Source organism: Meleagris gallopavo, chromosome Z, assembly GCF_905368555.1.
Source record: "Meleagris gallopavo chromosome Z, MGAL_WU_HG_1.1, whole genome shotgun sequence".
Lineage (NCBI taxonomy): Eukaryota > Metazoa > Chordata > Aves > Galliformes > Phasianidae > Meleagris > Meleagris gallopavo.
The window spans coordinates 26,029,808-26,056,728 of NC_139435.1; the positions used below are offsets into that span (position 1 = coordinate 26,029,808).

Here is a 26,921-nt window from a genome sequence, read left to right on the forward strand (position 1 = left end):
ATTTTGATGGAGTGAGTAGGGAGAGTCTAACTATGCGTGAAAATTCTGCTGCAGTGTTTTCAGAATTTAAGTCATTGACTAGTTGTACAGAACATCAGCATGTGACACCTGTCTACGTTTTAAATCCACAAAGTAATATTCTGTATGTTTCAATACCTGGTTGAGCATGTTAGATTGTCCTGAGGTTCTGCAGCTACTGGCTTACTGTAGACTACTCTGTAAGCTGGTGGAAAGCTGGTTGGTTTTTTTTTCCAACACAGTAGAAAATTACTTTGCTATGTAAATTCTAGATCATAGATTCTATATGGATTCTATATTCTGTATGTGTATGAATATATTCTTGAATGGCAATAGCAACAAAAAGGTTGAAAAATGAAAAATCAAGTCATAAATACCCTGAGGTATTGCACACCTGCTCTCACTTGCTAGAGCCACCAATAGCGTTTTTAATTAATCATCTCCCTTGTCTTGAGCGAACTCACCATAGAGCTCTGAGGGGTGTGCAGACCCCTCAGGCACCTCCACAAATTCTTCTTGGTCAAGTACATGATGTTGTCAAGCTGTTATTATTTGATTTGGTATGTCTGAAATAGCCTTACTTTAGAGGATACTTGGAGTTCTTTGTGTGTCTCCAGTAGTCAGACCACTCGTAAATACAAAGGAGTTTAGTTGCCCATAGATTTGTCATACTGATATTTTTTTCCTATCAGTTTTAGATGTGAAATTTGTAAATGAAACACTTGGCATTCCATCAACAGAGCTAGGGCAGATTTTTACTAATATCTGAAAACAGTATTTTATGTTGAATGCCTAAACAATTTTCAGTAGTGTTAGAAGTTCAATTAAAAAACAAATGGAGGACAGGGGAAAGGGGCATAGAAAAGTTTGGAGCCCATAGGAAGTTCAGAAAAGCTCTCAAATTTGATTACAGTTGTTACCTACACAAAGATTTGCAAAGATAAGCTTGGTCATTCTCCTGTTCCATTTATTCTCCAAAAGCAGTAACTGTTGAAATAATACACATAATTTTAACAAGATCATGTAAATTAGAGAAGTTAAACAGTCTTGTCCTCTCTGTTCCACAATGTTTCTGGAAACTGTCCCCTACGCTATTTTTTTATTCTAAGTGATACTAAGAAGTTTTCCATCTTAACATAAGTTTTATGAATTTTAAGTGCAATTTTACCCCCCTTCCCATTTTGATTTATTTATTTGTTTGTTTGTTTTAAGGAAAGTGAACAAGCAGAAAAAATTAACATCAGCCTGGCATTTTTCCTGTATGATCTTCTTTCTTTAATGGACCGAGGATTTGTGTTTAATCTCATCAAACATTACTGTAATCAGGTAGGCATTATGCATGATTGGGATTGTATTGGGCGCATGGCCAGTCTTGTATTCTGTTCTCTTTGATTCATTTATCCATTGAGATCCTCTGAATTGTATTAAAGAGTAAGGTAAATATACTAAATTTCCCTCTGTATGTATACGAGACTTTACACCTCTTTTGATCTGTGGTCTGCAGAAAATAATTTGAGTGGAGGTTAGGATTCTTTTAGAAATGCCATACCTTACACTGCACTGCAGAGTATCCATTGAGCCATTTTTCTTGCCTTTCTTTTTTATGTCTCTTAGCATCAGCCTTTGGATCCCCAAAGTCTGCACATCACAGATTAAAGAGCTTTTGCACTCTCACCAAAATACTGCTGTTATAGGCAGTATTTAGATTTGGGATGTTTGATCAAAATGATCCACCTTTGTCTTATTACTTTACAAGTCTCCAAAAATTAAAAATAAATCACGTTTGCAAGGCGCTAGTATGAAATAATTGTTATATTCAAGATGGAAAGCTTTCTTGTGAGTGCCTGTTGCGGCTTTTCTGCCAACAAGCAAAGCTGTCAGCTAATGATAGATAGGAGAATTCAAGGTGTCTGCTACCATCGTTTCCTATATTATGTGCAAAACCCTATTAATGTTAATGTCAGTGTTATTGTGAAGGGAGATCACAAGACTACTGGTTCTGTGTTCACTAACCTGACTTTCAGTGAATTTGCCGCAGACTCAGCAAAGTTTTGTTTGTTTATAATCCCAGTATTGTGCAAAAATATTGTATTGTATTGATTCTTTCTTGGGAAGCCAGCAAGTGAGCTGTAGAGGAAAAAAAGACACCACCACTGCCAAACAGAGAGCAACTAATGGATGGAAAACAGCTAGGTATAGGGAACCAGGGACCATTTTAAGGCATGCTCGGATATTTGGCTATATTTTTAAAATTGACTGATTCTATTTCAAGAAACAGGATACAGAATATTTCACTGCATGATAATTTAAATAGCAAATACCAGTAACAAGGCACTTACTTTCATTTGTTTCTCTAGCTCTCAAACAAGCTGAATTCTCTTTCCACCCTGATTTCCATGAGACTGGAGTTCCTGAGAATTCTCTGCAGCCATGAACATTACCTGAATCTAAACCTCTTCTTCATGACCTCAGCCTCTAGTCCAGCATCTCCTTCACCCTCTTTGTCCTCACAGGTAGGCATCCATCAGCCAGTATTAGGTGGTCTTCACCTGGAGAATGTGTGTAGAGAAAGACTTCTGTTGCTCTGTATTTGGCTGCTTTGGTTAGAGTTAATGAGCCATCACTACATCAGGGAGAAAAGGGGCAAAACAATAAACACTTAAAGGACCACTACTGCAAAACTGAACCTACACAAGTTAAAGCTTAACGTACCACAAGCATACTTCAGTAATGCTTCAGTAGACCCCTCTAGAAACATGTAAAAAGAAAACAGTTGTTCATGCAGACATAAGAAATCTAAAAAGAACATGGCTTTGAAGGTACGGAGTTGATTTACAGGCATGCAATAGGCACACAGTTGCTAATATTTCATATTTCAGTATCAGTGTGTATATTGGAGAGCTATGGCATATGGCAGCACACAGCAAACTTTCAGTGCTTTTGCCTTCTAGCTGAAGTTCTCAAGTAGATGAAAATGCTATAACTATATGAGTTAGTGACAAAACCACTGGAATTTTCAATATCCTGAATGATATATTTCTGTTGAATATAGCATTCTTCAGAGCAGGACTATCACTCTTTCCGTTTCAAATATCAGTGTTCTATTCTTGGGATCCTCTCCTCCCCAGTGGCCCAGTTGATGCTATTACTTTGCCTGTAGTTTCTCTGAGCAATTCAAAATTTGTTGCTTTTTAACCATGAATTTCAAATGAACTTTGAAATGTTCAAATGTTCAAAATTCAAAGTGAATTTTGAACCAAAATTCCAATGGAGCAATTCAGATTCATAGTTCCCTTTTCAAGTGACACTTGAAAAGTGCCAAAGAATTAGTTGTATGCTAAGATCTGCTACATCACATACCTCAAGGGTTCTGACAGGTCAATAATTGTAATTAATATTTTCTTAGAACTTTTCTTGGTCTTGAAAGCAAAGTGTGAACGTCCCATAATCAGGTTTTCACAATAGTTCTGTTTAACTCTCACACTAGATTTCAAAGAGCTAGAAATAGAACTCCTCCGCTCTTATGTGGGGAGACAGAAATCTTCCAGCTGGTTATAGCAGGACAGAGCTGGGCAGGCACCATTTTGATCATTCCTTCCTTGAAGGAACACCAACTCTTCTTCTTTAGGAGTAACATGTGAAGTGCAACTGCAGCAATTAAATAAGGTTGTTGAAGCCCTTGCATGATTTAATACAGTCACTGACCACCCTTGCAGTAATTCTGATCTGTCTGCAAGAGTGCTATGCAGGTAATGTTAGATTTTCAATAAGAAATGTGGCCTTTCGAATACATCTTTTGGAATTCGTGGAGAGAAGCCAAATTCACTTAAGTGGATGCTCTGCACCTCACTGTTACTTTTCAGAAACAAAGTTCCTTCTGCTCAAGTTTTAAATGGGAGCAGGTTAAGGTAGGTCAGTGTAAAATATAGGGCAACTCAGAGATGTAGGCTTCATTTGAAACAGTATGCTGGAAGATACCTTTCACAGTATGGCATACTACTACTTCATGTGTTTGGGTTTTGGGACTATTACTTCATGACACAAATATTGGGAGAGAATATTGAACAATATAAATTAAAAGCAAATTTCAGACTTATAAACCCCAGTAGCTTCACTGAGGAGTAGAGTGTAAGAGTTATGTTCACCAGATCAAGGTACAAAAACATTCCAGATGACCTGTGGCACCTATGATTGGAGAAGCTAAGAAGCAGCAACTTTCCATTCCTGGCCTAGCTGTATATCAGCCATAGCCATAAGTTACAGCAGTTTGAAGGCTGCTTTAAATTATGCCAGCTGCCAGCAAGCTCAGCCAAAATTTTCCAGAGCGAAAGGAAACACTGTTCATACACCCTTCCTCACCTTACCTCCATGGTAGACATTATAGGAGCTTAACAATGCAGCACTTTTGATGCCCAAAGTCCCCCTTCTACGAGGGACAACCTCATCAGCTTTGCAACAATAAGAACGACGCAGAATTCTAAACATGGGGAAAATTCTGGCTTTGTCTCCTATCCAAACTGATGATACAGGGTAGGAATTTTACATCTCAAATAACATTAAATGAATTGTTTGGACAGAATGGAAAGGATGAGGTTGCCTCCTAAAACGCAATTCATTTGAAAATTGATGCTTTTTATTTCACACACTGATGTTTTCCTCCAGACTTCTTTCAATGCCTGAAATAAGGTTTCCTCTGGTAAGGGTACTTTGTTATCCACTTAGATTGTCCTTACAACATCTTTAAGAACGTTTGTTTCACCAGTCATCCTTTTACTTTTTTTACATCCTATTCTTCGGCAGAACTCTAGCTCCTGCTCCAGCTTCCAGGACCAGAAAATTGCTGGCATGTTTGACCTCTCATCAGAGTACCGTCAGCAGCACTTTCTGACTGGGTTACTCTTTACAGAATTGGCAGCAGCACTGGATGCAGACTGTGAGGGGTGAGTATCCAAATCTGCAGATTTTAGAATGAGACCATGTCAACAGTAATGAACTGTTGATATGGTCATAGTTTAACTCTAGGATAAATCCTGTTTCCCCTAAATGTAACCAAAATCACTTTGTATCATGACATTGTTGGCTGGAGTTATCAAAAAGAACATTTTCTGTCTTTGGCCCAGAGTCTAAGAGTCCTGCAAGGCTTCTTCGGTGTTGCTTCCATAAGGAATTACTTCTGCATGAATCTTCATGAAAGTTGATATAAAAGTATAGTGGATGTTGAAACATGCCAATCACACTGAGTTGTGATGTAGACTGATTCTGAAGAAAAGGGAAGCAAAAGAATGGTCTTTGCAATCTTTTTCAACGAGTCAATCTGAAACGGCTTTATTGCAGTATGTTGGTGTTACTGAGTAAAAGAGTACTATTTGCTGCAGTAGCGTTGGCTAAATAGAGATCACAGCTCAAAATTTTAATCGCTCTTCTCTCTAAAGCACCACTGTTTTTTAGCCTAAGAGTTTAGCCTAACTCTGTACAGAATGTGATGCTTTTTTTTAAGCATCTTTCTTTGCCATACTGATTTTTTCATGGATGCTTGTTGATTCATGCTATGGCCATGTAAGAGAGCAGTCTTTTGCAGGGAACATGGATCTCTGCTGTGAGTGGAAGACACTGTCTAATGACTATTGGTGTATTAATTTCCTTCTCCCATGTCCACATTGTTTCTTATATCTTTGATCTATAAATAATTTGTGCATGACCCATTATTGGAGCTCATGGCAGTTTTTTGTGTTAACAGGATTAGTAAGGTGCAAAGAAAAGCAGTCAGTGCTATCCTTAGCCTGCTGAGTTCCCATGACCTAGACCCACGTTGTTCCAAAAAAGAGATGAAGATTAAAATTGCTGCTCTCTACCTCCCATTGGTTGGTATAATTTTGGATTCACTGCCACAGCTCCATGACTTTACAAGTAAGACCTTTATCCTTTGTCTTTTTCAGCCTTAGAGTAACTTGTCTAAACAATTTGACTTAAAGAATTTGCCTTAAGTACTGAAATTCTGCCACAGTCTAGCAAGGCACAGTATTTCTTTATTTCCAGATAACTGGATTTTTTAAAGAAGGGAAAAAAATCTAGTGTCCTTACTTACAAATGATAGACCCAGTGGTATATCTGTGGAATCTTGTAAAAAAAAAAAAAAAAAAGCAATCTTGAAAGAAAAACTAAGATACAGATAGGCTTAACAGACAGTGAGGAAGAAAACAAGAATGACATGGGCATTGTGTTACATTACAATTAAAGAAATTGGATTGTATTCTTTCTATATTTCTCTATTGCTACTCAGGACTGTTAACATGACACTGAAGTTGTCAGAATTCATCTCAGGTGAATGTAATAATCACTCAGAAAATAAATTTCTATCACCTACTATAACTTTAAACTTCATTCTCTGTTATTAAGCCTTTTTAAACTAAGCTGTTGATTTTTATATTTTTTTTTTCCTATAAATGTGTTTGTATGAAACTGCTGAAAATAGCAATTTTACCTTTTATATGAGAAATAATAAATCTTTGCTACTTGGAAAATTGCATTTTACTTTAATTTAAAAAATTAAAGACTACAGAAAAAAAAGTACAATCTTTGAAGAATATACGTTTGTCCCTGGTTCTGAAAATATTTTTCATTTTGATATCTGGACAAAAACTTAGTATTAGGAATGTATTATTGAGCTCTTTCAGTCTAATAGCATGAAAACATTTATTGCATATAATATAAGTAAATCTCACCACATTCTTCTAATGTAACTATTATCCTTATGCCACAGACTAAAGAAGTCCAGGTCTACCAGTATGGCTAGTTTTTAAAGAGTTTTTTTTTAAATATCTGCAGTATCTGAGGTCACTGACCATGTTCTGAACACTCAGGGATTGGCTCATCAGTCAGTTTCTCTGAAAACTACATCTTGGAAAGCACAAATGGACGCTCAGAATCTAATGAGATTTTTACAAAGCTTTTATGAACTGGCTGATTCACTGAAATTGATCTCAAGAACTAGCGCCGAGTAGAAGCAAACAGATGCCTAAAACTAAAATTGTCCATTAATTTGAAGGCAGCAGTGGCTCTGTCAGCCTTAAATTGCTTGCCAAATTTCCCCAGGCCCATGCATGGCTTTCATGTTGATCATTTCACCTGGAATTGACTGAGAGTGGACATTTCTTTCTAAGTGTTGTGAAGTTCTGGCTTAGCCTTGAACTTCAGAGCCAACCTCATGTTTGCTACTGCCTTTGCTTTTAATTCAGCTTCCATAAATACCTGGAGGTTGCTGGGCACAGCTCCTTTCTCCATATCTATTTGAACAATTTGACAGTTTTTACGGATGATTCCAAACCGTCTTGCCATTGCTATAATTTCTGCTGTTCAATAAAAATAAACTTGGAGGTGCCAATCATTTTGTTAGATAACTGCTCAGTGGAAGACTGTGAAATGTGAGCAGCAACAACTCAATTGCTGATTAGGTCCCAATGGGATGTTCTAAATCTAGTTTCAGATGCCCGCAGTGGAAAGGGGCGCACAGGAAACCCAGAAGAAGAACAGGAGTCTGCAGGTGCAATCAGTCAAAACGTGGCACTTGCGATTGCAGGGAATCAGTTCAACCTCAGGAGCTCTGGAACATCTTTGACGTCCTTGGTATGTCCAGGGTTTTGTCAGATTCCTTTCTTGCATACATTTTTATCTTTGTTTTCTCCTTCATATCCTTTCTTGTGACTAATAACTGCATGCACAAGAAATTGCTTTCTTGTTTCTGCTAGCCCCAGAAGAATGCCTCATATTCCTACTGTCATCTTCTCCTTTAATCTTCTAATCTTCTAATTGCCTCCTCACCAGAAGTGATTCCACTTTTTCTCCAGTGTTCCTGTTGCCATCTGCACACCCAGCTTCCAGATCAGCAAGTGCTGCTGTAACTCCCCTACCACCTCCCTTTGCCAGTGTCACCTAAATCCATGGACTTAAGATTCAAGATCATCTTCTTCCCCCTATATCTCTTTCCTTATTATTGTTTTTATTTTCCATGCAATTTGGCTGATACAACTGGCAAAAGGGGAGCAATCAGTTATAGAATATTTTCTTAAATTATCGTAACGAATTTAAATTACAGGCAACTAACAAACAGTGGTTCTGTGCTTCCTTCTTTTTTCATAAACATATAGCTAGTGTCACATACATTCCTAGAGTGACAAAAATAAAATCACTGTAACCTGGAAGAGGTTAAACTTACAGAAACTCTACCATGAGATTTGACTCCACTGAAATTTAAGTAACATTACTTCACTTGAATGTCCTCTCTATTCTTTTATCTTTCAGCTAACTTTTACCTTATCTGTGTTCAGTCCTACAGACAGAGTGCCACATTAGGTCCTGATACTACTCGCAACCTTCTGATCTGTTTCCTCTGGATCATGAAAAATGCTGATCAGAATCTAATACAGAAATGGATTGCAGACCTTCCATCCATGCAGCTAAACAGGATCTTAGACCTTCTTTTTGTTTGTGTTTCGTGCTTTGAATACAAGGTAAGTGAAACATGCCCTGGTTTTGTTGTCATGCTTTGTTGTTTTTTTTTCTTTCTGGCTGTCCAGAGGAACCTTGTTATTGACAAGTGTTAAATTAGCTCTTGTCTAATCTATGCTACAAACAGACATACTAATTCAAAATGACTGAGACCAGCCTTCAAGCAAAATGCAGGCAAAACTTTTGAGGACATCTTATGAAGTTGGTTTGAAATGTATTATTTTCCCATGTCTTGAGGGTTTCACAGCTATTTTGGGTGGGGAATATATACTCAGTATATACTCAAATCCAGTTTACTAATGTTTTTCAGTTATGACTGAATGTAAATAATTGGTGCTGTCATTACTGGAGCTATTCTCCTTATACCCTACCTGTTTCAAAGCAAGGTCCTGGTGGTGACACTTTATTTAAGGGTTAGGTCTGGACATCAGGACTCTCTCTGATAGAGCTTGTCTGAAATAACCTCTGTGCAGTTTAGTTTCTCTCTCTACAGCACTGAGCTACATCACTATTTTTTATGAACAGTACATATGCTACCTTTCCTCATCTGGAACCTTTAAGAAGCATTTGTATGTTAGTTAATGATATTTATTGCTTTCTGTCTGCTCTCTCAGTCTCTCCTGTTGTCTAAGGTTTGGGTGATATAATCTGGACTTGTGCTCAAAGCTGGAGGCATTGGTGTTGATTGCTTTGACTTTACTTTCAGGGCAAACAAAGCTCAGATAAAGTTAGCAACCAAGCACTCCAGAAGTCCAGAGACGTTAAAGCCAGATTAGAAGAGGCTTTGCTGAGAGGTGAAGGAGCCAGAGGAGAAATGATGAAGCGCTGCAGAATACCAGCTGGTACTTCATAGCACCTTTCCCCTGTCACTTTTGAGAGGATATTGAAAGCTTTTAGATGTAAATGTGTTTGTTGGGCTTTATGCATACTCCCAGTTCTCATCTCTATCTTTCTCTCCCACAGTCCTTTCCCTTGTAGGCTTTTTCTGTTTTGTTGTGGTTAAAAATATTGTTTCAATTATGCAATGTATAACTGAGATGAAGAATACGAAGCCAAGTAAGAGATTTTAATGAATTCTGAGAAATTGTTAGTTTCTAATCAAAAGCCACGACAAATGACAAAATTATCAGTGAGAATAAATTGTTAATATCAAAAGATTTGTTTCATTTAATAAATTGAATTTTTATGCTTTGGACTTAGAAGAAATCAAGTAAGCTGATGTTCAGAAAATCTTAGATGAAAAATAGTGGAGTCCTGTCCTTTTGTGTGCCCCTGTGCTTTAATCTCAGTAATATATGTTGCACTTTCAGGCAATGACAGGTCAGCAGGACTAAATGAAAACCTGAGGTGGAGAAAGGAGCAGACTCATTGGCGGCAGGCAAATGAGAGACAAGATAAGTAAGTCATTTAATAAAGTTATTGCTTTTACTAGAACCAAGCTGTTCTTTTTTTTTTTTTTTTTTTTTTTTTTTAATGTTATGATCTTTCTCCTAGGATGGTTTTAGTACAAAATCAGCAGTGTCAATCCTTTTCCTCCTCTGTTATTAGAAAAGAAATAGAAAATGTGTATGTACCAGAAATATCCAACTGTTGCTGTGACATAACAGAGATCACAAATACTTGAATGAGATGTTTAGTTATCTACATTTATTCCATTTGATTATCAAAGTGAGAAACACTAGTCATTGGTACATGCATCATATATTCCAGTGAGGCTTGCCATGACACTTGCTTTGGTGTTGCTATCACATTTTGCTGTGTACAGTACTGTGGTGTAAGTTTTCCACATTAGATATGTTTGGCTGGATTTGACATGTTAGCTATGGGAAGGTGATTCTGTAGTGAACAATTTCTTGTTGCAGGCTGTAAGTTATGATATATCAATACATTTCACCTTTTGTGCACTATATAGGAGAAGACAAGTAAATGTCTAGATTTGTGGGAAATGGTAATTTCAAGAAAGATTTGTGCTATGGATAGCATTTTCATATGATACATGGTACTCTTCTGTAAGCATTTAAGTTGTCTTTCTCTACTGTGACCATGCATAGATCGTTGTCCACGGATACTTGCTTGAATTTTGTCTGTCTGACACACAGGCCGCTGTGTGTTCTCACCAGTTCAGCTGCTGTGAGTTCCCCAGTATCCTTCAGCATGTGCGAGTTTGAACTGAGAACACTGGTTTGTGATCAGCTCAGCAACTGTGTTGTTGCCACCTAGCATGCAGCTGTGATCATCACATACTTTTTTTGAAAACAAAGACTATTAATTTGATATTTATCTGAACTTTAAAAGAATAATCCTTCTGACCTCTGTCCAGGTTGGGAGAGGTGCAGATCCTGTGTGGATGTTCTTACTTTGCCTTGAAATCAGCTTGCTTCCTCTCAGTTTCACTGAAGTCAGAGTAAACCAGCCCTCATGCAGCAGCTCTACATTACTGTTAAATATAAATTTAATTAAAATTTAAATTAAATCCTCTAGTAAAACTCTGCATGTTGTCAAGGCCTTTATGTTTTACCCTGTGTTCATCACTGTGGTATGTGAGATCCTTTAGAGATCCTTTATGGATTTCTACAGTGTATGTCCTGTAAGTAAGGTGTTTGCAGGTCACATACATGGCACAAAAACTTTGCTAATGTTGCCACTTAGCCTGCATCTCCTTGAAGCCAGCGTGTTACGAGATGGTGACAAGCTGCAGTTACAAGCTAAGTTTGGTGTCAGAAAGGACCCAGTCAGCATGGTTTATGTGCTAGCCTAGTGGTTGTTGGAAATGGTTCAGAAGGCTATGTCATTTGCCTAATTTGTTCTGCTCTTACTCATAGTTAGCAATCCATGGTTTGATTATAGCACCAGCCTTTTGGCAGGCCCTTCTTTTTTTCGTTACTTTGAATTATTGTAGTTAATAACTGTGCTACTGCTCTTACTTTCTTTCCTGTCACTCCCCAGAATTAAGCAGTTGTGCCCAAAAAGATGGCTCTTTACTTCTCTGGTTTTCTTTTTGGGTGTGATTCCGCTGCGAAGGGAAACAAACACAGCAGAACAACTACAGATTTTGAACTCACTCAGATGTGTGTTTATAAGAGTGTTCTTCCAGCTACAGAAAAATTATATTTAGCCTTAGAGCAGCTCAAATCTCATACCTTAAAAAGCTGCTTCAGCCATGCAGTGGGTCTTTTCAGAGTGATTTAGGGTTAAGATCGGTATCAGCTCTCTTGGTTTGACGCTGTAGTTCTTAAGAAATGCCTCCAAACACTGTTGTCATTGTTTGCTCTTGAAGGATCATTCCGCATTTGTGTTTTGCTTTTGTTTCGACAGTAGGTCATCTACCATCTGTGAAACTCCCTTCTTGCTCTAATTAGAACTCTCTTCTGCAGGACAAAAGCAGAGCTAGACCAAGAAGCTCTCATCAGTGGAAACCTGGCAACTGAAGCTAACCTGATCATTCTTGACATGCAAGAGAACATCATCCAGGTAGGAAACTGCAGTGCTGGCTTGGTACCACCTTCTGTTTTCTCAGAAGGCAGTGGAAGCAAGCCTTTTGTATCTTAGGTGGTGCAAATTGTTTTAATTAAAGATCTACTGTAAGCTTGTATAAAGTCTTGGAGTGGTGAAGAAGGCAAGGATGAATGAATCTAAAAACAAGATTACTGCCTTACACTGTTGTCAACGAGCACTTTCTACTGTTAGGGCATGCTACTGTGAATAAAAGGGAAACCTAACCCCTTGTCCTCTATAGATGTGTTTAAAAGCCATTTCAACTGTCTTACTGTGATAGTGGAGTTTGTAGAAGATAAGGGAAGAAAAGTCTACATTGATACTAGCATTGTATCTTAAGACAGTAGTAATTTGGAACTAGGCTGATGGGCAGCCTTAGGTCATACTTTGAGTGATCCTGTGAGACAAAAGTCACCTTGACTCTCACAGAGTACTTAATGCAGGGAAAGATCTTCCACCTGCATGGAGTCCTTCTGAAAAGAGATGTGTCCCCCTATAGCAATGTAAAAAATTTAACTTGCAGGAGTCAAATGCAGCAAAATTTCACAGGCTCTTTGACATCAGTAAAATCGTAACAGTTGACTGTGCTGAGACAAGGTCTCCTGGCTTAAGGACACTCCAAATTCATAGGTATTGGAATAGTACTGTTGGAGCAACTTGTATTAATACATAGTTAAGAGAGAACTAGGTTTTTCAAAACCTACTGGTTGATAAGGATTTAGCTATCAGATCCTTGTAGTACTGGGCATGACTTTTACATGGCACCCATTATTGCAACTTGTATCCCTTCTGTCCAGGTTGTAGGTTTGACCAGAAGACACCAGTATGCTTGTCTAGCCAGTATGCCCAGAAATGCATGAGGGAAAAAAAGTGGTGCATAGCCACCACGGAGTCACTTCCCAATGCAAGATGCATGAAAGATTAGACACAAAGAAGGCATGAGAAGCCTACGAAGACTGAAAAATGTTGGAAACATTTTCCCATCATCTTGTTCAGTACAAAACTGTTTTGAGTTCCCTTTGCAGTAGATATTAAGAAATTAAAACAAACAAAAACCTGTGCTCTCCAGACTGTTGGGTGCATCTTGTGAATGAGAGAGCAGAACAACAAATTCCTACATGCAAGCTCACTGGTGAATTACCTCATGCAGTTATTGTTGTTTTTCTCCTTCGTGTATAGGCAAGCTTTGCAGCAGAGTGCAGAGACAATCTTTTGGGAGGAGTTTTGAAGGTCCTGGTAAATTCTCTTGGCTGTGATCAGAGCACCACTTACCTGACTCACTGCTTTGCTACACTCAGAGCACTCATTGCTAAGGTATGCTTTTGACATGCTTCTGTTTCCAAGCTTCCAGACAAGTTGTTAGAGCAGCATTTCTATAGCAGAGCTGTAGGTAATCACTCACCATTTTTCCCATGGCATTTGTTAAGCACGTTTAACAGGTGTAAATACTAACACCTAGATGGAGGGACTCTCAGGAACTTCTCTAGCTGTTGTAAGACTATCTCATTGACTGAATAAGGTGGGATGAATTAATCAGAACAACTTTGTGGCTGTGAGTTTGAGCAATTTACTCTTAAATACAGAAAAGTTACAAATAAAAAAGGTTAAAAAAAAAATACAACTAATTATTTCAAATACATTCTGATTTTAATTAGGCATCTTAATTCCAGGGAATGTGCAGATACTGTGAAGAAATATCTGAATTACTATATAATCAAGACCAGTTTCCAGTTTAAAATCTGGGAAAGAGCCATTCTCGTATGAAGAAAATTACTTCCACAAGAGAAAAATCAGTGACATGGTTTTTTCACCTAAGCTATTCTAAAATGCAAATAACAAATAGGATACTCCTCTCCAATTAATGCCTGTTTGCTGTTAAATGCAGATTGTCTGACAAAGCCTAATTACAGGGTAGATATCTGAGTAGTTATGAAACTCATAATTATGTTTTCATTGTACTTTATCTTTGGGAGCTAACTTCCAATTAAAATAATGAGTTTTGTGAAGCAATTGTTACTCTTATTGAAGTAGATCTCCCAATTAAGCTGACTCAGTTCTTCATTTTATGAAGCAATCATTGCAATTATTTATATTACACCTTAGGTATATACATGTTATTTTACAAACAAATGAAAATGATAGAACCCTACACCAGCAGGTTTGTAATATAAATTAGGTGCAAAACAGTGAGATGATTGAGTGAAGAAGGTCAGTGTCTGGGAAATAGGCCTGCAAATGGAAAATAACCCAGTACTCTTCTCACACACACGTTTTATCAGTCCAACCTGTGCGCATATGACTCTGGTGCAACACTTCTATGTACAGTGACAGTCTCTTAGGATAGACATTCTGCTCCCAGGCTTTATTGTCTGCTAGATGCATGAAGACACTCTTTAAAAGAGGGTCTGTCATGAAAGCTGGGCAACAGAATTTTTGTGGCACGCTGTAGGAGGAAGAACATGCTGGAGGGCTGGGGAGGGCTAGGGCGTTGATGCAAAAAGCCAGTAATTACTCCTTATGCACAAGGAAATATTTGCATGGTTCATCAACTGTTAGATATTCTGAAAATAGCAACTCTTCCTGCTTTTTAAGAATTTTGCAATGCTTTATCCTTTCAAAAACTCCTGAAGGCAGCATAGGACTCCCTGAGAAATTTTTTGTTCTCTCTATTACTTTTTTTAGACAGAAAGGCTATTTTCAAACCCTTCTTCTCTTTAGAATAGCTTGGAAATGGAGTCTGTAGAGGCACAGAAATCAGATGTCCATATTAAGGGTATAAAATGTTATTTGTGTAGATTTAATCTTTGTCTGAACCCTGTGATTTTCATGCTTAAGCTCACAGTATTTTAATGGCCAGAAATGGTAGTACTGAATGGTATCTTCTCTGTCTCCCTTAGTTTGGAGATTTCCTGTTTGAAGAGGAGGTGGAACAGTGTGCTGACCTCTGTCAAAGAGTTCTCCATCACTGCAGCAGCAGCATAGATATTACACGGACTCAAGCCTGTGCTACTCTTTATTTCCTCATGAGATACAGCTTTAGCTCTACCAGTGTAAGATTTTGACAACAACAAAGTGTTTCATGCCAACTGTTTCATGACCAATTGAAACAAAAACTGAAGCTGTGTTAACAAACAGGAAGCATCTGCAGGTCAATATGTTGTGCTATTTTGCACACTTGAACTGGAAGTGCTGTGAGAAGCATAGAGAAGGAATTGTTTTAATTATTGTTCAGTGTCTTGTTCAGGAAAATGTGATTTTTTTTTTTCTGCAGTATCTATAAATACATTTTCAAATGGAACATCATTAGGCCTCTGAGAGCAAGGGCTGTATGATAGATAAACAACACTTCATTTTTCTCACAGTTTTTTTTTTTGCTTCTTTATCAGAACTGCTTCTGACCAGTTCTATTCTAATGCAATGACAGCCTTAGTAGAATAACTGTACATTGTTATTAATGCAAATTTTTCACTTTCCTTTTCATGTCAAGGACTGTAAACTGGGCCCTGATTTTACCCACACAGAGCAAAATATATATTTTATTTGTGTAGATTCTTAATGTCCTAGCATGTAAAGACATTCATGAGCATCATTTTCTCCCTAGTTTTCACTTTAAGAACCTTTAATAGTAAGACGTGGTGGATGTGCAGTAGAAGAGCATGTCTCTGCAGCACTTTTACCATCAAGGTATGGTGCATCACCATATGAAGTCTTTGGAGGCCATTTACTTTATAGACTTGTTTCCAGAATGTTTACATAGTCCTGCTGCCTCTCATTCTCTCTGAGTGGCTGATCTGTATGCCTACTGGCCCGTCCTGAGGTGAAAAGGCTGGATGTGGCTCTGGGCAGCCTGGTCTAGTAGTTGGCAGCACTGCACATAGCAGGGTTTGAAACTAGATGATCATTGTGGTCCTTTTCAACCCAAGCCATTCTATGAAAAGAGAGAGCTGACTTCCTCTAGTTTCAAGTAAGCATATTCTTGCCTCATAGCACTGACATGTCAGAGTCCAGGTCTGCTGATTCTTGCTCACATGAGCAGCAACTTTAACCCACTCAGTGTGGGCAGGTAAAAGAGGGTTTGGTTTATGTAGGAGATAGAGATATGTGAACTGATATGATATGCATGGTGTATCATCTCTAATTTTTGGGTTTCTTTTCCTTCTTCTGAAAGAATTTTTCAAGAGTAAAGATGCAGGTAACCATGTCACTAGCTTCTTTGGTTGGCAAATCACCCGAATTTAATGAGGAATTCCTTCGACGATCTTTACGAACTATCCTGGCCTATGCAGAGGAAGATGCAGACATGCAGGCAACTCCGTTTCCCCTTCAGGTCAAATCTTTTGTAATATCTGTGGTTTGTATTAGAGCTTTCACATAGGAATGTGCTTGGAGCAAGTCCTAGAATCTCACTCAGTCTTACATAAGAATGAAAATAATGATGCAGGAATTATTGTCTGAGCTTATGTCTTATGCAACAATAAGCAGGACAGAAGTGGAAGACTCAATTCTGTACCATTTGATTCACATTAGAGAAGGATTATCTCTAGTTTTGTAGACAGCTTTCTCCTAGGCCCCAGCAGGAACTGTCTCCCATAAGAATTTCCCAGGGTGGAATTTGATTAAGTATGTTCTCTAGCAAGTAGTGCTGTGGAAACATCTAACTTCTTTTCAATTTATAAGGCAGCAATAGCAGTAATGAAAAAACATTTCAGACAACTGCCAGTTGCTTTGCTGAAATTCAGTTTGTGCTGAAGACTTACAAAAGCATCTGATTTGTTGTCAGATCACAGGAAGAACTAAATTAGCATACAGTCCTGGAGTTTTTTGGGTTTTGTTGTTGTTGTTGTTTGCTTCGTTCTTGATTTTTGTTTTTGATTTTTGGTTGATTTTTCATTCAGAAGTAAGCTGATCGAAGGAGTGTCTAGCTCATTTTGATTCATTAAAATGTATGGATAAAATTTGCTTTGTCAGTAGTGTTGGCTGCATTGAACAGACTTAGAAAAACATGCCTAGTAGCAATTCAGTATCCTATATTTCCTTCAGTAAGAGGGACTAAGTTTGACTAACATATCATCTGTTGCAGAGACTGATACTTTTCTAGAAAAGAAGAAATAAGTGCCTGAGAAATGCATGTTCATCTTTGTATATTACTGCAGGTAGAGGAGCTGCTGTGTAATCTGAACAGCATCCTGTCAGACACAGTGAAAATGAGGGAATTTCAAGAAGATCCAGAAATGCTCATGGACCTTATGTACAGGTGAATCCAGTTAGAACTGCTAGTGAGGAAATTCTGCAGTGAGGTGAGCACAAGAATTGTGTGTGTGAGGGACAAGCTGAGGACAAAAACTCTAGCTGTTCTGTACGCTCCCACTTCAGCACAGCTGGCCTGTCACAGGGGAGCCAGGTGGGACTGCTTATGTGGAGTCATGGCAATGGAGCCACTGGGAAGTCACTGGTGTGTATGGGCTTGGGCAAGGATGGAAGTCAGGAACTAACAATCTGTGAGGGATCTTGGTTTCAGCATTTTTGCTTCCTCATAACTCCACTATTTCCTAGCTCCCCTTCTCTAGCTACTTCTTTTACCACGTGCTTAGTGAATCCTACTTACAGAATAAAGACAGAGGTGTCTGCTTCCATTCAGCCCATGTGGAGAACTACAGAGATCCTTTCTGTTATCTCCTGTCTTCCCTGTGTCATTAGAATTGCCAAAGGGTACCAGACATCACCCGACCTGAGACTGACTTGGCTGCAGAACATGGCAGAAAAGCACACCAAAAGGAAGTGCTACACTGAAGCAGCTATGTGCCTCGTCCATGCTGCTGCACTGGTGGCAGAGTACCTCAGCATGCTTGAAGATCGCAGCTATCTTCCAGTGGGCAGCGTCAGCTTTCAGGTAAGGAGAGAATCCAAAGCTCTGATAGACTAGGATGAGTATCATGGTTTGTGTATTTCTTATTGTGTCAAGCTGAGTAGGAGTGAATGTACAGGTAGGAAAAATTACGACGACAGAGGATCTATCACCACTTTTGATAGGTCATTCTGATTATTTATTACACTCACTGATGAAAACTGGTACTTTAGTGTCTAGCTGTCTGTAGCTTCTATCTGCAGCCTTTGGATGCTGTAATCTCTTATTTGTCAAATAAAAACCCTCTATTATCGTATATCTTTTCCTATGGTTGTTACTTAATAACTGTGACAGATTCATCTTTCAGCCTTCTTTCTGATAAGCTAAGTAACTGGAGCTACTCTGTTTTTTTAATCACATTCTTCAATTCTATGAATGTCCTCCAGTTACTAAGCAGCATCTTTCTCAGGAGTAAATGGCACAATCACATTAGTTTATGCACAATAAAAATGTCCTGTAAGATCTTCAAGTCTGGGAAGTACTTTTTAGTTTATAGCTTCAAAGGCCCCACTGGTTTCTTTGGCCTTGTTGAGCTCCTTACTCAGTGATACACCAGCCTTTTCCAGAGAGATTTCTTGGATTATTTTTTGTTTGCTTGCTTGTTTGTTTCCCCTCTTTATTTTCTACACCTTATGGATTAAAATATAATTATCTGCTCTAAGAAATAGTTTGAAATGCAGGTATTCGTTCACACTTTGCTTATCAGATTATGCAGTTTTGGTCATTCTTACCCAAACTTATTTTATGTGCAAATGTAGTGATTTTACTCCTTTTTTTTTTTTTTTTTTTTTTCCCCCCCACACGTAAAAACACCCTTAGAATATTCCCATGTGTTGATGATTCTTCTTTTATGATTGCTATCTAAAACTTATGATGATCCCTTCTAAGACCATTTTTTTTTTATACTGTTTGCTGCAATGATTTGAAATCATTCTAAGCAATGAGTAGAAATTGTGCAGTACCAACTTATGCATTGTATAGACATTTACTGTTTGGGCACTGTTGATGTCATCTGATTCTAGTCTTTTTAAAAGTAGAACCCAAGTTTCTATAGCCTAGTGTTGATTCAGATTAATTACAATGTGTTCGATTTTTTCTTTATTAAAATTTTGTATCAGTATTTCCATTATTTTGTCTGGAATGTGACTGACTACTGCTGCTTATCTTGTTTACTTTTTAAAAAGTGTAGTTCCCAAAAGAATTTTCCTGCTCTGGTACTTCTCCAATTTTCCAAAACATACAGTGACTCAGTATTAGCTGCTAGAATACCCTTTTGCTTAGCTCATTCAAAGTGTTGAGGGACACGTTTTACGGTCCAGGTGGTTCAGAAGGAGCTAACACTAGTAGTACATTCATCATCCCTTGATATAACCACAACGTGTATGGTTTTTTCATTTCAGTATAGTGGATGTGAATATTATTGAACCACTTGGAATTTTGCATTGAGTTTAGTATTCACAATTCCACCATAGCAATCAGGTCATGGACTAGCATTATTTTTTCATAATTCCTTTACTGCTAACCTAGCTGTATGTATTTTTTTTTTTACTGGCTAACCTTCCCGGGTTTATACTCCCGCATTCCTTGTTCTTTTGTTTCTCTTACCAGTTTTGCATACTTCCTAACTTCAAACTTAAATTCATTATTTCTACTTTCTTCTTTTCTCCCTGCTTTTTTTTTGTACAATCATCTGGATATGGGTGGAATTCCTTTGGAAAGGAATGCTCTCGGACAATCACAAATACTTGTAACACACACACACACAAACACACACACTTGATTCTAATTCAGTTCTCCCTTTCATTGCTCCAGATTGAGCAGGTTTCCACAAATGAGTATGGTTCTAATTATTTTAGAGGACTGAAGACTATTTTATGAGACACCAGGCAAATTAAAACTTAGAAGTTTAAAAGCATCTTAAACAAATCAATCTTTCTGGTCAAGATGCTTGTGTAAATATATGCTTGCTAAAGGAAAAGTTGCTCCATAGGAGAGAGGTAGTTAAATGCCTTAATTAAGGAGTAGAAACTCAATTACAAAACATTTTACTGACAGCATAATTTTGAGCTTCAGTTTGCTCAATAACAACACTTAACTGTAATAACACTTAGCATTTTTACAAAGCTGTTCAAGAGAAGATACCCTGTTCTTTACAAACAGATTTGTGTTTTGTAGCACCTCATTCAGATGATCTCTTTAAAAAAGAAAAAACATTACCCAGACTGTCTCAGCTTTATCTGGAGTTCCAGATCTCACTCACTGATTCTTTCTGGGTACATTTCATTTAGCTTCATTATGAAATTAACCAGTATTGGTGATGTGTATTTGTTTTTTTTTGTAATTAATGTAAAGTACTGCTCTGAATGAGCAGAAGCGTTAGCTCATTTTTGTAAATGAGTAAAGTGGAGGAGCAAAAGATTAAATGAGTTTACCTGGATCTTTTGCAGTTATTTCATTAGAATCCTCAAAACTGATTGTCTGAAAGGTAACACTTTACCATATACTGTGCCAGGCAAAACTGTATATGCTCCCATCTGCAATCATAAAATTTTCTTTGGAGATTGACAGTTTGTGTTCACATTGAATCCTCTTTGTGAGTGAGAATGATGACTTAAAGAGAGTATGGACTGGCTTTAAAGTCAGTTTACATTGTCACAGACAAGGTCTTAGTGTGTGTGCATCTATCTGTTGAGATGCAACAGATAATTAAGCCTAATTAGCTTAGGCCTGGCATTAGGCTAATCAGCCATGGTGTTCTGACGATCAAAGTCGCAGGCTACTTGCTACATCAAACTTTATGATGAGGTCTGGTGACAACTGGCCAAGCCTCTTGAATTAACACAAGTGTCTGTTCTACTCAAAGAAAAATAGGTCCATGTTGTTCAAAATAGTTACAGATTATATATTTAGTAATTTGTAAATTGCTTTAGTCATAGAGGAGACTTAGAAAATTATTCCATATTGAAGGTGGTTGAGAAAAAAAGTGAATGGGATATATCCATGCTGCAAAAGATTATGCTAGTCCCAGAAATATGTCATGGAGATGCTTTCCTTCTAGAGCATGTGGACTGAAAAAAACCTGAAAATACATAAATACATTCCTGACGTTGCTTATTACAGATTTAAGGACAAAGAAGAGGGAATTTATACCTGTAATTTTCTAGGTTTCTTCTCACATATAAATCAATCTTCTGGACGCTCTTCCCATTATTAAAGAAAATAAAACAAAAAAGTCATAAAATACTGTGTGCCACTTTGTGAAAACAGTCCTAGTGGCACTGTTATGGAAGGAGAGAGCCAGGAATTGGGCTGGAGCATAGGTTGTATGAGTTGCCCTAGTATGCGTCAGGTATGCAAACTGTGTTTAATGTTACTGTCTTCAATCAGACTGGTAGCTGAAAAATGACAGCCATGGGTCTACTTAAAGATGCTGTCATTTTCTCTCTGGATGAAATGCAGACATATTCTCATTCCTGTGAATGCTGTCCTGAGTTTAGTGCTGATTATTGCAGAGGAGCTGATATGATGTTCAGAACAGACACAGTGAAGGTAATGTGGCTGCAGTAAATTTCGCTCATGGAAAAATAAATATATCTACAAAAGCCATAGGGGAAGTTCTGTGTTGCTAGTGATATGTGATGTCACATCACAAATCAAACCTTAGCATGCAGTTATTTCAGTTTTTGGAGTACTACTGTCCATGTTGTACTTCTCTGTTTCTAAAAGTTGCAGAATTAACAACTTGAGAATTCAGGTTCTTCTAAAAGCTCAAAGAAGGCCTAAGGTGCAGCTTGAAATTTTTCACCTGTGAGGTACAAGAAACTGAAAGGATATGGCCTCCAGTTATCCCTGTAGCATAGGAGATTCAGTGCATTCCAGCATTCCAGGGAAACCTAACCACCTGAAGGAGGTCAGCTGGTGATCTACAGGAGTTCACCTTTTAATCCTGAGGCAAGAAAAAAAGTTTAGGATTCTTGAAACAAAACTCCTGATCTGCCATCTGCAAAGATTTATGATGTTACATTTGCTTCTAAATAAGATTTAACTGTGTTCCCTCTGGCTGCACTTCCATTTCATTCTTCTTTCTGTCATTTAAGTATGTTGAAACTTTTCTGCCTGGATCTTTACTGTAGACTGTTGGTCTAAGTTTCTGATTTCCCTGTTCTGATGTATTTTAGAACATTTCACCCAATGTGCTGGAGGAATCCGCTGTTTCAGATGACGTTTTGTCTCCGGATGAAGACGGTATATGTTCTGGGAGGTACTTCTCAGAAACTGGCCTTGTGGGGTTACTAGAACAAGCAGCAGAACTCTTCAACACGGTGAGTGAGAGCAAAAGCATGGGGAGATGTAAAGGGGCTGTGCCAGTTGGTTTTCCTGCACAGGAGGAAGTGAAGCTTTAGTGCTCAGCCAGGCTCCATGGATCTGCCCCGTTGCAGACAGCAGACGCAGGGACGCATTTTTTGGTTGACCCAGCCCAGTCTCAGCCCAGTTGACTAAATACACTTTACAAGTAGCCTAGCTCAGCCATGTACCCATCTCTTACTGTGAGCACCAGTGGCAGCATCAGCAGAAAGTGATTGTCCCAACAAATCTTTCTGTCTGGTATTTTCATGGGATTATACATTTTAGAAAAAAAGCTTGAGCTTAACATGCAGATTTTATGGAGCATGTAAGAGTTGCTCCTATGCTTTCACACGCAGTACAACCACTGGTCTCATAATTTGGACTTACTATGCAGATAGTCATGACATTAATAATCAGCTTCTCATCATATTGTTGCAGTGGTAAAAAACATATATTTAGCATCTCTGAAGAAATCATTTGGGCTCCTTTTGTCCAGATGCAGGTTTTGTTGAGTTTTGGTCTCAGTAAAATCACACATGCAGAACAAATCCATTCCCTTCTTTTCACCTCGGTTTCTAATTCTTCAGGTTCCTCACCAGAAACCATGTGCTTTACATGGGAATTTTGTGCTGAGAGCCCAACAGAGCAGAGATCCAAATTAAATATAGCTTTTTCTTCACAGCTACTTTCAGAACTGCTCTTTTACAGTTTACAGATTTTAGAAAGCTAAAACAAGTGACATAATGGATTGAAAGATGAGTCCCATAAATCCCCTTTTCAGACAGGTTATCAACAGAGATCCAGTTACTTTTCAGAGATCATGAGAATTCATTTCTTGTTTTCTATGTTTTTTCTTCTCTCTTTTTTTTTTTTTTTTTTTTTTTCCCCCACCAAGGGAGGGTTGTATGAAACTGTGAATGAAGTATACAAAATTGTCATCCCCATACTGGAAGCACATCGAGACTTCAGGAAGCTTACCTTGACACATAGCAAGCTACAGAAGGCCTTTGACAGCATTATTAATAAGGTACTTGTGAGGCAAGGCACCACTAGCAAGACATGTTGCTAGGCTGCAATATTTGGTTATGATTAATAATAGTGAAATGAAGACTGGTGAGAAATTTTCTTTTTCTAACAGAAGCTTCCATCTGCTTTGTCCTACCTATAAAGTTTGCTCTATAGCGAAGCTCTATTCTCCATGCCAGAAAAAGAAGTAAATATAAAACTGTTTTAGAGTTACAAAAAAAAACAGATGAATAGGACAAATTTAGAATAAGAAGACTTTATTCAACCTGACCACATGTATTTAAGAAAAACAACCTTCTTGTCCATTAATTAGTATTTTTAGTTATAAAACTGAGGAAAGAAAAGACTGCCTGATTCTCAGTTCTCAGCTACTCCTGTAGATATTTTTTCCAGAAGTGTTTTACACACCGAACCTAGTCAGTTTCATGTTCTTACCAACTTCTGCTCCTTGCAGAATTGAACTTTGTTAAATGGAATAGAATTTAAAGAAATTATGATTGTTGTTTTGTAAAAGTCATGTCATGGTCAGTCTAAATCCTAAGTTAGGTGGCAGTCAAATGTCCTCTTAAACTGTATTTTTGCTTTAATGGATAAATGCTTCTAATTCACTGGCACTGAAGACATATAAACCTAAATATGCCTCTGAAATATGGGAAGATGTACAATTAGTAGGTTTTCTATATACAGAATTGGGAGAAAAGGGTGTCCAAATGATACTCTGTTGACATCAAAAAACAAGTAATTATGTTTTTCCTCTTTTTCTGCATTTAACAGGGACAAAAGCGAATGTTTGGAACTTACTTCCGTGTTGGTTTCTATGGATCCAAATTTGGTGACTTAGATGAACAGGAATTTGTTTACAAGGAGCCTGCAATTACCAAACTTCCTGAGATTTCTCACAGATTAGAGGTAAAGAAAAAAAAGATGGTGATAATATTGTCTCTTACGTTATATCATCCTTTCTAAAGAACGCACAGAGTTCTAATAGTATTACTGCTATATAAAACCCAATCACAAATTATAGTTTATACCATAGATTATTTCCTTTGTGTATGTCTTTTCTCTTTCAGTTGTAGCCCTTTTTTACGGCAGAATGATGAAAATGAAGACCTCAGTACCTCAGTTTGTAGTATATTGAATGATTTGATCTGAGCAAGCCAGATACTTGCTTTGGTACCTTTTCAGCTTTTTGATGGAACTGCAATGTTTTCTTCTTCTCTCATTAGCTGCAACTTTGTGGTTTTTTTTTGTTTTTTTTTTTTTTTTTTGAGTAGCTCAAACTGAGCTTTATCAGTAAGATAAAGCCTGGCCAGCTGTGTTTTGTGAAGAATGTATGTTTACCATACAGAACTCAGAAATCATCATAGTTGCTCCTTTTTTTTAGAAGCATACAAGTCACTAGCATTGTATTAAGGACTAAAAACACTCTGGGATAATTCTGTTTCCTTTCCAGGGATTTTATGGCCAATGCTTTGGGGAAGATAGTGTGGAAGTGATTAAAGACTCTGCTCCTGTCGACAAAAGAAAGCTGGATCCCAATAAGGTAAGGAAAGTACTACTCACAGAAGAGAGGGATCCCCTTGAAGGTTTTGTACTGAAACATTAAGATGGTTATAGCCTATGCCATAGTAGCTAGTCACCGTGGGTGGAAATTAGATGCCCTGATTCCCCAGGGCTATGTTGCGCCCTCTCCAGAGGTAAGTTTTGTAAGCTCTGAAGAACAGAAGGATTTGTAGCTCTTCCAGACCATGCTTGGCTAAGTGAGAGTTATTGTATGTACCATTCCTTTACACTTCTTTCACTGTAAAGTGCTGTAATGGTTCTTCTTTTTTCTCTCAGGCATACATACAGATTACTTTTGTGGAGCCATATTTTGATGAATATGAGATGAAAGACAGGGTAACTTACTTTGAAAAGAACTTCAACCTCTGTCGGTTCATGTACACTACGCCTTTCACCATGGATGGGCGCCCTAGAGGAGAACTTAGTGAGCAATACAAGAGGAACACCATTTTGACCACAATGCATGCTTTCCCCTACATCAAAACTAGAATAAATATCATCCAAAAAGAAGAGGTAATTGGGTTTTGAGGACAAATCTACTTTCTCAGTGGTTGAAGGAGTTTGGGGGGGAAAGTTTTGAAATTCTGTTCTAGACAGGAAAAAAAAAAAAAGCTGAATTTTTCAGACATTACTCTCATAAATAGGAATGGCATAGAATGGGTAGACAGATGTAAGATGGATACTTACTATGGAGAGGAAAAGGCAGAACATTTAAATTCTTCTTTTGACTTCTCATGTGCTGTGCAGAAGAATACATCGAGCTCCATTTATGCCTGTACTTCCAGCTGATAACATACAGTCAAAGAACTAATTTGGGCGTAGAGCTGCAATAGGGACACAGAACCTTTATTATAGTAGAAAATGAAAAACTCTTTCAGAGATCAACTTAGAATAATAATGAGTATATGCAAATGGAGAATCTCATCCAAATCCCGTTCTTGCAAGCAGTAGGATGCCAATAAGCTCTGAATCAGATGCGACATTTATCAAGACAGTCTTCCCAGGGTTCACAACTACTTTTATCACACAGGGCAGTTATATTTTTAATGCCAGATTTAGAACAGGTCAATTATGCAGGTGGTTCAGGTAATGAATCGTTTCTTCTTCCACTTCCAATAGTTTATTTTAACACCAATTGAAGTTGCTATTGAAGATATGCGGAAAAAAACACAAGAACTAACTGCAGCTACGAACCAAGAGCCACCAGATGCTAAAATGCTACAGATGGTTTTGCAGGGCTCAGTTGGAGCCACTGTAAATCAGGTGAGGAATCCAAATAAGCCAGATGATGATTTTCTGCATACTTTTCTGCTTGTGATTTTTTTTGCACTCATCTCTTGCACAGGGAGAAGTACATCTAGTCAGACACATTTAGTCACAATGCCAATTTAAACTTTATCCTTTGATACCTAGTCCTTTTATTCTGTTTGGTAGTCTTTTTTTTTTTTTTTTCCCCCATTGCTGAAGCAATTCTCAATTAATACAGCTCCTCCATCACGTTTGTTATGTGAGTGTGCCAAGCAGAAGTGAAGTCAAGCAGACATAGGAGTGTTTCTTTTGGTGATAGTGCTTGATGAAATGCTATCTTGGTTGTACGTGCAGATACTCATATAAGCCTTGTGATTTCATCCAAGGATTTTCCATTTCTAGCATGCTAGCCATCTCAGCCAGGTGCATCCTCAGGGAGCAAGAATAATAACTCTGCCTGCAATCATTATAAATTCAGTTTGCAGAACTTCATGAAGCCAAAGAGATGAATGCTTCCTCCCCCACAAAAAAAAAAAACCACAAAGATGCTCTTAAAATAACGTGAGCATGCCCAGTAACAAAAAAGGCTCCCCCCAAAAAAGGGCAAAATGAAGACAAATCTGAGAGAAAACTTGGCATTATCCACCTTTTCACGGAGTTGGATTCTTTGCTGAAAGCCTAATTCATCTTGGTTTCTCCAGATTATTGGTCAGTGGAAGCCCCCAGAGTGAAGTAGCATGTTGTGGGCTTTGAATAGAGTGGCCCCTTTCTGCCCTGGTTTTATCTAACTCCCTTGAGAGGGAGTAATGCCACA

At 38.0% G+C, this 26,921-nt stretch overlaps 1 protein-coding gene across 5 annotated transcripts in view; it reads left to right on the plus strand.

Moving 5' to 3' along the window:
- The window catches only part of DOCK8 (dedicator of cytokinesis 8), an 83,397-nt gene that overhangs the window by 52,948 nt on the left and 3,528 nt on the right, over nucleotides 1–26,921 (plus strand). For 4 of the 5 annotated variants that reach the window (XM_085212804.1, XM_085212805.1, XM_085212806.1 and 1 more), the window contains 20 exons: nucleotides 1,231–1,344; nucleotides 2,376–2,531; nucleotides 4,819–4,958; nucleotides 5,756–5,925; nucleotides 7,496–7,641; nucleotides 8,343–8,525; nucleotides 9,230–9,365; nucleotides 9,834–9,921; nucleotides 11,898–11,994; nucleotides 13,198–13,332; nucleotides 14,916–15,068; nucleotides 16,187–16,345; nucleotides 17,172–17,272; nucleotides 17,716–17,908; nucleotides 22,102–22,245; nucleotides 23,166–23,297; nucleotides 24,071–24,205; nucleotides 24,750–24,839; nucleotides 25,136–25,372; nucleotides 25,979–26,122. In XM_085212804.1, the coding sequence (XP_085068930.1) occupies nucleotides 1,231–1,344; nucleotides 2,376–2,531; nucleotides 4,819–4,958; nucleotides 5,756–5,925; nucleotides 7,496–7,641; nucleotides 8,343–8,525; nucleotides 9,230–9,365; nucleotides 9,834–9,921; nucleotides 11,898–11,994; nucleotides 13,198–13,332; nucleotides 14,916–15,068; nucleotides 16,187–16,345; nucleotides 17,172–17,272; nucleotides 17,716–17,908; nucleotides 22,102–22,245; nucleotides 23,166–23,297; nucleotides 24,071–24,205; nucleotides 24,750–24,839; nucleotides 25,136–25,372; nucleotides 25,979–26,122 (2,853 nt within the window). The remainder of the gene's footprint in view (nucleotides 1–1,230; nucleotides 1,345–2,375; nucleotides 2,532–4,818; nucleotides 4,959–5,755; nucleotides 5,926–7,495; nucleotides 7,642–8,342; nucleotides 8,526–9,229; nucleotides 9,366–9,833; nucleotides 9,922–11,897; nucleotides 11,995–13,197; nucleotides 13,333–14,915; nucleotides 15,069–16,186; nucleotides 16,346–17,171; nucleotides 17,273–17,715; nucleotides 17,909–22,101; nucleotides 22,246–23,165; nucleotides 23,298–24,070; nucleotides 24,206–24,749; nucleotides 24,840–25,135; nucleotides 25,373–25,978; nucleotides 26,123–26,921) is intronic. The other variant, XM_085212807.1, reaches the window with a different exon arrangement.